Consider the following 9,153-nt stretch of genomic DNA (forward strand, 5'->3'; position numbering starts at 1 on the left):
TTATGTATTTGATACTGAGTGCCCTCCCCCCCTTCCCCTCAATACGTTTAGCATGCAATGGAACCCACCTGCATCTGTCTTTCTTTTCTCAAATGTTCTGGAAATGTTGTCCATGAATCTTCATCAAACCATCACCATTGAAATTCTGATAACATTTAAAACGGGACGAATTGGGCAGCAATGTGCTGGTCTCTCATTAACTGTGTTAGTCCTAAAATCTAGCTTTGCAGAAAATGAATTAACATGTCTTTTGCTTATATTTAGAAACAAGTGTTTCGATATGAGAATAATACCTTTTTTCTTTTTTTTTCTTGGTATATAACAAAGCTATTATGGTAAGAATGTACGTTATGATTAAAGTAAACCTACATGCAGATTGTAAAATAATAACTACACTATAGGGTATGGAAGCTTTAGAATGTGGTCTTATAATCATTTCCAAAACTGTATATTACAAGACTACACTACTCAGAATGTTGCATTATGGGTTAATAACCGGGTCAGATTTGAAATGTTATAGGTGGCGCTGTTCAATGCTTGCTAGTTCGACTTTGCGTTGATACCTTTCCCCAAACTACATGGGTTCAGCATAGTCTGCTGGGCAAACCCTTCACTCGAGATAAGGGTCTGAATGTGCAGCCTACTCATGCCTTGTATTGGAACAGTCGGTTTTGTATGTGCTAGTCTTTGCGTGGAGGCACACTTGTTGATCAAAGTTCCAATGAGGGTCTGTGCCTGCAGACTAGGTTCTGCATGTTTTGCTTGCATTCAAGGGAATACATCAAATCATATCAGATCTTCTCATTTCTTGACTGAAGTCGTGGCATTTTTTTTTTTGGGGGGGCGGCTAAATTGAGATTTTCGCGATCAGCAACGAAAGGCCAGTCTTAATTGATCGTACTGCAGTGGGGACGAGGGATAGATGTCTTGAGAAAGATTTAAATAAAGACCAAACAGTGATATACATATACATGCATATGAATACGAAAAACACAATTTATTTCATTTAATTAGACTACACATTCGAAAATGAGATTAATACAATGACGAAAACAAATCATGGTCAAATACATGGATATATCAAGGTATTTAGTGAATATAAAAAGTAGGCCAATATAGATTTCGATTAAACGAAATGTTAGATCATATAAATGACTTATTAATTGCTGTTTAATTCTGAATTGTTTTATACATTACACACATTATCAAGGACTCTGTACAAAACATGCAGGGACATTTATTATCTTTCAGACAAATAGAATACTGAATTCGCGAAAGGCTGAGAGTAAATCTGGCACGGTTATTTGACATTCATTATAAGCGGCATGAACACAAACAACCTATTCCAAAGTAATGATAAAAAATGATAACAAACAGCAACAACAATAACATAATAATAATAATAATAATAATAATAATAATGAAAATGATGATGATTATTATTATTATAATTATTACTATTGTCACCATCATCATTAAAATACTTGTTATCTTAAATGATAATATAAATGAGGTAATTCATGAGTTTGAGTAAGCTTGGTGAAAGAAATGTTAATGAAAACTAACCCAAACCATAGAAAGGTGTTCATAGAAAAACAAAATATTTACATTCAAATAACAAATAACTGCATTAAGGCAACTTTCAACTAACATAATGGACGAACACGTAACACCAATATAAATTATCTCCCTTGTATAAAAGAAGAAGCTGCATATATATATCAGTCAATACACTTTGAATAAATCCATTCAGGTATAGAATTTTATATGTAGACAATTTTCGCCTGTATTAATGCAGGTGACAATGGTAAAGGCATGGATGTTGAAATAAACAGCGCCCCTTTTGACGAAGTAAAATTAAAAACGTATACATGTAATTGCAGATGACTATTTCGTATAGCCGCAGTCGATTATCGCTAGTTTCTTGGTTGTTTTTGTTGATCAGGTAGGTAACTCGCTCTATAGAATTATTTTTGGATATTTAATCCTTAAAAGGGGAATCTAAATTTGGTAATAAAGTTCTTGTAATAAAAAAAGGAGAAAAATTGGAACAGCTTGGTGAAATACCAACGAGGAAAGATATGATTATTTGAAATAATTTAATCACCACAGGAATAAATATAAATGTCAAAGCAGCAACTTGACAAGTAGATTTTGATCATTAGTAAGGGCAACTTTCTAGGTTTGTATGATCGTGCGGCTTCAGGATTTGTGGTTCTCGCATCCAGGCAAGTTTTCCCTTTGGTTGTGATTGAAACATAGCTTATATATTATCTTGTTATTTCTAAATAAAACTGGTTACATGTACACATCTGAACATCAGAGAAATGGGAAGAGTTGCCATACCTTAATACATATGAATGAAATAAATTATATGGTCAATCTGAGATCCTCACAGCTTTAGTGAAAACATTTGTTCGTATTTATTTAAAAAATAATCTCATTACGTATTGTTTGGCGCATATTAGCGCTCACTATATACTTACTTGATTTTTCTCATTTCTTTCAAACAATTCCCTTCTTGGGGATTCCCCTTTAACATTTCTATGTGATTCGCACATTCATGTGAGTTATCTGTAATGTGCTGTTGCCAATTTGCAACCACCTCCATGTTTAGCGTGTAAGACCACAAAGTTCATTACTCCCTTGTAGTCATGACGTATGGTATCCCATCATGCTTTGTAGCCATGTCCGGCGCCGCGAGCTGGATGCGGATCATAGTCGACAATGTATGGTCTCTGTAAGTAAAAAAATAAATATATATATCAGGGATTATGTGATTTTGTCTCATAAACACATACAAAATCAACTTCTAATAGTTCTCAAATCTTTGATGGATTGTCCTCAAATATTCACCGATATTTTTTATCACTTTCTTCTGCTAACTTTACAATAAACTTTTTTTGTCACGGCGAATTTCCCCTTCCAGTCACACTTAAATATTTGTGGAATATCCTCATGAGTGAAGACGTGTAATTTTTAGAGTAACTTACTGGTGGAGCAGGTCCGCTAGTAAGGCACACAGTCATGCAATCCACGAACATAGCCAACAGAGACATGATGAAGATAATACTGGCTGATACGAGCACGGTAGAGATAGCGACGACGAACGTCGAAGCGACTTCGTAGATGGACCACGCGAAGAGGCCGATGATGACACCAGAGACCATGAAGGCGACCATGTTGGCGCACAAAGCTCCGATCGAGCACTGAAATGTTTGAAGATAAAATGCTACATTAGTTAAAGATAAACACTAGAGTTGTTCACAGAATTTCAACAAAATTTACACAGCAATATAAATTATTTTTACAGAGGTACGAATGACACCTGCCTAGCGATTTTCGGGAAAATATACAATTACAGACAGCGGATCAAGGGGTGGGGCACAGCCGACCCGTGCCCCCCCCCCCCCCCCCTCTTGAGAGGCACAATTAAACTTTATAATGTAAAAATGCCGTTAAAACAGACGTGTGCCCCCCCCCCCTCTTTGAAAGTGAAGACCTTTTTTTTGGTCAAATTTTGTCGTGGAAGAGACACCCTTAATTTTTGGTTAAACCCCACTGGGGGGGGGGGTGCTTGTCCAATTTTCCTCGGAAAAATGTGTCCCCTTTCGAAAACTCCTGGATCCGCCCCTGTTTACAGAGTAAAATGAGCAAAAGAATATCGGAGCAAAAATAACCGAAAAATTATCCGTCCCTGAGATTCTATGAGCCATATCTCGTTTATGCTTTGATATTAAACTAATAAGCATTATGCTCACGATAAAATTGAGCTCAATATAACCCGGACAGACTTACCGGTAGGAGGTCATTTGATCGCTTCCGGGTTGACCTAGCAGTAAAAGCCTCGACAATGTTTCCAGCTCCGCACATCAGAATCTAGAAAAGAAAAAAGTCAAACGTTTGTAAGAATGTCCAATGAAATCACGCAAATTTCCCACAAAAGGGTCTTGCTCTCATCCCCTTATACCTAATGTATAGCATAGCTACGAGTAGGGTCGTGGGGCACGTACCCCGTCCCGGCCCCATCATCTTACAGTGAAATCACATTTCCACATTTAGATGAAATGGTTATCGAAAAAACATTTTCAAGCATTTTGAATATGTTATTTTTTCGCTCGGTCGCTACACTCCCTTGCATATTATTAAGAATATGTTTTTTTTTAAGCCGGGGAGCTGGGAACTAACTGCTTGGTCATTATAAGGCAACCGACGGTAGGCCATTTTCATTGTATTGAAGAAACTAACGTCGAATATTTCTTAAGCCAGCAGAATTAAGCTCCTCCAAAACTTTTAGTCTAGAACTGCTCCTACAGAGGGTGACACCAACTGCCATGATGAACTTCATATACTATATCCCAAGAAAATGATGAAATGCAGATCTAGTCCTAATCAAGATCATGTCCCATAGAGAAACAACAATGACCTTGTTCTTGATACTTATCTTCAAAGGAATGGTCCGGGCTGAAAATATTTATATCTTAATACATGGAGTAGAATTCACTGAACGACCTGCCGAAAATTTCATCAAAATCAGATAACAAATAACAACGTTATTGAATTTTAAAGTTTAGCAATATTTTGTGAATATTCATTAGGTGGGCTGATGACGTCCCATCCCCACCTTCCGTTTTCTTATGTTGTTACATAAAGTCATATTTTTTCACTATTTCATACATGTGTGAATAATATGTCTCCCTTATAATGAAATAAGTTGCAGCAATAAATATCTAATGCACTAAATAAGTTGTCAATCCAATTTTTCTAGTTCTTGGAGGAAAAAATTTGAATAAACCTAATTTCATATAATAAAATACAAAAGAACAAGTGGGGTTGTGACATCATCAGCCCACTAGAATATTCATGACGACTGTTTTCACAAAATATTGCTAAACTTTGAAATTCAATAACTTTGTTATTTGTTTTCCGATTTTGATGAAATTTTCGGCATTTTGCTCAATGAATTTTACTCTATTTAATATACTTTCAGCCCTGACCATCCCTTTAACGACATAAAGGGTAACTACCTAACAGGATCCATGGATCACACAAAACCAATTACCCTGAAGATCACAGTCATCACACTGTACTGTGAACATGAAAAACTGCAGAGTCAGTACTTACTAGAATCCCACCCCAGAGAGGAACGCCAATGGCCATGCCGTTGATACTGTCCTCTGAGGACCCTTGGACAGCATTCTGGACCACGGACAGGTCGGAGAGCGTTGAACCCATGGAAAACATGACAAGGGTCAGCAGAATCTGGACAGCTCCCGTGAAGCCAATGAACTGTCGTCTAATACCCATGGTTGGAGGTTGATCACAGATCCTGAAATGTTTTGAAAATAGAGAGGTGAATAAACACAACATTAGTGGAAGTATAAGAGACTTATTTTTCTAATCTATGGTGAGCTTGTGTAAGAAGGTTCTAACGTAGGCAGATCCCAACATAATTATGAGGGAATTTTTCCAAGTTTGATCGTTCCGGAGTCATGGTAGTTCGTACTAGAAAATTTCAGAATCAAAACTTTTCAATGGGTTACAATAATGCACGTATACATTACGTAACTGCTATGCTAGGCAAGCACAACTCGAGCATCTCGTCAGGGTGACGCAATGGGATAATCCTTACGCTTACAATGGAAAAGATTTCGGGTTTGATTCCAAATGTAGGCAAAAACCTAAGTTGTCCCCCTCCCCTCCTTATTTTGATTTAAAAAAAATTACGCGGAACTTTGAACAAAAAATGCATTACAAAGTTTTGTAGCCTTTCTCAAAGATTCCCAAAGTGCTTATATCTGTTGGAATGGAAAGAGAGAAACGTTGAAAAGTCGTAAGGAAATAGTTTCCCTCTCCAGACCTGTACAAGACATGGATTTATAAACTACTGGTCTTGATACGGTGAAAGATTCTGTAGGAAAGATTAATCTTTGTCTGGAATCGGATGAACAAGAATCGCCATCCATCGGTGGGTCAGTGAGAGCAAAAAATGGACAGTAATTTAAAGGCACTCAACCGGGTTAGGGAAAGATAAATGAACCGTGTGAAAAGGATGAAGAGCCTCTTTCATACACCAGTCAAATGGTATAGGCCTAATACCTACTACGCATGTACCTATAGCCGACATTTTGGCCTATGATAAACATAGTGAATAAGATGAATTCTAATTTCTTTTAGATCACTATGATGATAGGTGTTCGAATATTAAAAAAAAAATCGAGTTCATGAGTACAAGAACGATCCAATTAGTGCCCATCTTGGTGAAAATTAAGTTAAATAATAAGTTACTATGGGAAATTACATGTATACCTTATACCCGAGCTAATATGAAATAAAACCAGGAATTCCACCAATCCACCAATAAGTACCCGAAATTAATGACAAAAAATTAACCAATTCCTAATTTGACGTAAATAATTTAGTTTTATGGATAGTTCATATTCATGTACTCAATTTTGAAAGACGAAACAAACAAGATTTGTTTGGCCTTTTTGTTCAGAAGAATTACCAAAATACATTGCTCATTGTCTTCTTCATTTTCTCTTTGTATTATAAGTGTAATTTCATTTTCTTTAATATACAGAAATAAGATGTAGCCTATTTCCGTTCTCCTACTGAATGTTATCGTAGCCGTTAACACTCACGATCGCAATTGCCACTATCATATTTGTCACCACAATATATTTCAATAGTCATCAATGTGGTGATCATCCTCGTCATCAAATTCCGTATCATCCTTTTCATCACTACCATCATCATCACCCTCACCACCACCTCCATCATGATCACTATCACCACCTTTATCATCACCATCATCATCATCATAATCACCATAATCCTCCTCATCATCATCATCATCACCAGCATCATCAACATCATCATAATGATCATCATCATCATCACCATCAGCATCATCATCATCATCATCATCACCATCATCAGCATCATCATCATCATCAGCATCAGCATCATCATCACCACCATCAGCAACATCATCATAATGATCATGATCATCACCATTAGCACCATCATCATCATCATCACCATTATCAGCATCATCATCATCACCATCATCATCATAACCATGATCACTATCATCAACGTGTCCATGGGTACCATTGCCATCACCATCGTCGTTATAATCGCCCCCCCCCCCCCCACCATATTTATTTCAATTTCATCCTCGTGATCGTCACTTCATTCTTCATCATCGTCTTTGTCATCACTTATTGCAGGATGCAGCATCAATGGAATACACAGAACTTAAAAGCAGCATAGCGTATAGGTTATTTCAAATTAATGATATGATATATATATATATATATATATATATATATATATATATATATATATATAATATACCTACGAGCAAAAATATATTAGTACAGTATATATTTCTCACAATTTATATATATGTATAAAATTGTATTCGTTTAGTATTTGTCAGCACAGCATATACAATTTTCTGAAAATAAAGACAAAATACCTTACCAAGTGAATAATGAAGCCCAAGTCCACGAAGACTTTAAGACCTTCTGGCGATGTATATCCAAATATTGTCCTTTGGTGGTAGAATATAGCTGGAATATGTATTAGACGATTCAGACTTTGAAACGTATTTATGGAATTATGTTTATAAATGTTACAAGTTTCCAGTCCAACTTTGCTTTTACGCTCCGAACATTTCTTGAGATAAGTTGCATTCACAAGTAAAACGTAAGTAGCTCCGGTGTGTGTGTGTGTGTGTGTGTGTGTGTGGTGTGCGCGCGTCTATGTATGATTTCAGTTAATTGCAAGTCATATGGCATCAAAATGCAATGTATGACGCCACGCTAAGTGAAGTACACACAAGCACACCCTCACACACACAAGACATGTATCGATCCACGCATTGTATGAGAGGGTTGTGGAGAATGACATCGTTACTTGAAACGGGGGATTAGTTAACGCCCTTTCTGGACGCCTTTTGTTAAAATGCGCGAAGCACATCGCAATGAATGCTAGATTTGTGAGTCTAGAGAGAACGTCCAGTTAAAGAGGAAATCCACATTGGTCAAGCATGTTAAGAGAGATTACACGAAAGTACAGTATACAGTTTTTAGCGTGATCATGGAATATAGTTTTGCATCAAAAATAGCTAGGCGGACACGACTCACCCACGCTTAATATTGAAGTGAGCACGTCCAAAGACTAGGCCATCACAGTGGTATGTTGCTGTTGTTGTTATTTTGAATAGGCAAACTAGTCAGTTTTGACTATTCTTGCCGTGCTAATTTGCCTTCACTTTTTTGGTTTATCAATGGGTCTAACTTTTAGTTATAGGAAGGTAAGGTTCTCGTAAATCATGCAAAATTTTGCGTATAAAGGTCGTATGACAGTGGAGTATCTCCTTATTTATTTTCTTCATTACTTACTTATTTACCTACGTACTTACATATTTTCTAACTTAGTTAATCCACACAACTTACTTACTTTAGCTTACTTTCATACTTTCCAACTTTTTCACTTACTTTCTGTCTTAAGATCTAAGTTCTTTGAGTTCATCTTATGTGTGATATTATATCTAGGAATTTCATCCAGACAAAAGTCCTTACTAAGCATATAAACAACTTGATTTCTTGATTTACTCACATACTTACTGTTTTACTTACTTACTTTCTTGCTTACTTTCTCACTTACTTGCTTATACTTACTTAATTACTTACTTACTTACTTAGGTTACTTGTCGAATGTCTTTCAAAGCTGCTGCTACACCACGCCGCTTCCACACTATATTTCTCGAAATTTACGATCCCTAAAATCGGAAGTCCGGAGACACGATTTTCTCTTTAAATCGCGTGGGTCAAGAAACACAAAGGGACGTTAAGAATGACACATTCTTGTCTACAGCATCCTTTTATGCGAGGAAGCACTTAAAAAGGATTTTCTAATCCCGCAATCACTTCGATGATCATTGCTCTGCAACGGCGGGGCTTGATCTGGGGGAGGGGGTGAGCCGAACGTAGGGGCGGGGGTGACCAGGCACAAAACACAAACTTATGGTTATTTTACGTTTATAAACACGTTAAAAATGGCAGGGGGAGCTGAAACCTAAGCCTGCAGCCACTTCCGGAATAGTGCTCGATCTACAACGATGGGCCTAGCTGAAATCAG

At 36.9% G+C, this 9,153-nt stretch overlaps 1 protein-coding gene across 2 annotated transcripts; it reads right to left on the minus strand.

Moving 5' to 3' along the window:
- Nucleotides 1-968: 968 nt before the first annotated feature.
- On the minus strand, nt 969-8,955 carry LOC129263696 (uncharacterized). 2 transcript variants are annotated; one of them, XM_064101162.1, is made up of 5 exons: nt 8,714-8,955; nt 5,125-5,329; nt 3,799-3,879; nt 2,994-3,209; nt 969-2,738 (listed from the first exon to the last, which is right to left on the minus strand). In XM_064101162.1, the coding sequence occupies exons 2-5, from the start codon at nt 5,305-5,307 to the stop codon at nt 2,673-2,675; spliced, it is 546 nt and encodes a 181-aa protein (XP_063957232.1). In that variant the 5' UTR covers nt 5,308-5,329; nt 8,714-8,955; the 3' UTR covers nt 969-2,672. The 2 variants fall into 2 exon arrangements, with proteins under 2 accessions (XP_063957232.1, XP_054757570.2); XM_054901595.2 differs by lacking the exon at nt 8,714-8,955 and adding an exon at nt 7,492-7,897.
- Between the last annotated feature and the right edge of the window lie 198 nt (nt 8,956-9,153).

The sequence above is a fragment of the Lytechinus pictus genome, chromosome 6, assembly GCF_037042905.1.
Source record: "Lytechinus pictus isolate F3 Inbred chromosome 6, Lp3.0, whole genome shotgun sequence".
NCBI classification, from domain to species: Eukaryota; Metazoa; Echinodermata; class Echinoidea; order Temnopleuroida; family Toxopneustidae; genus Lytechinus; species Lytechinus pictus.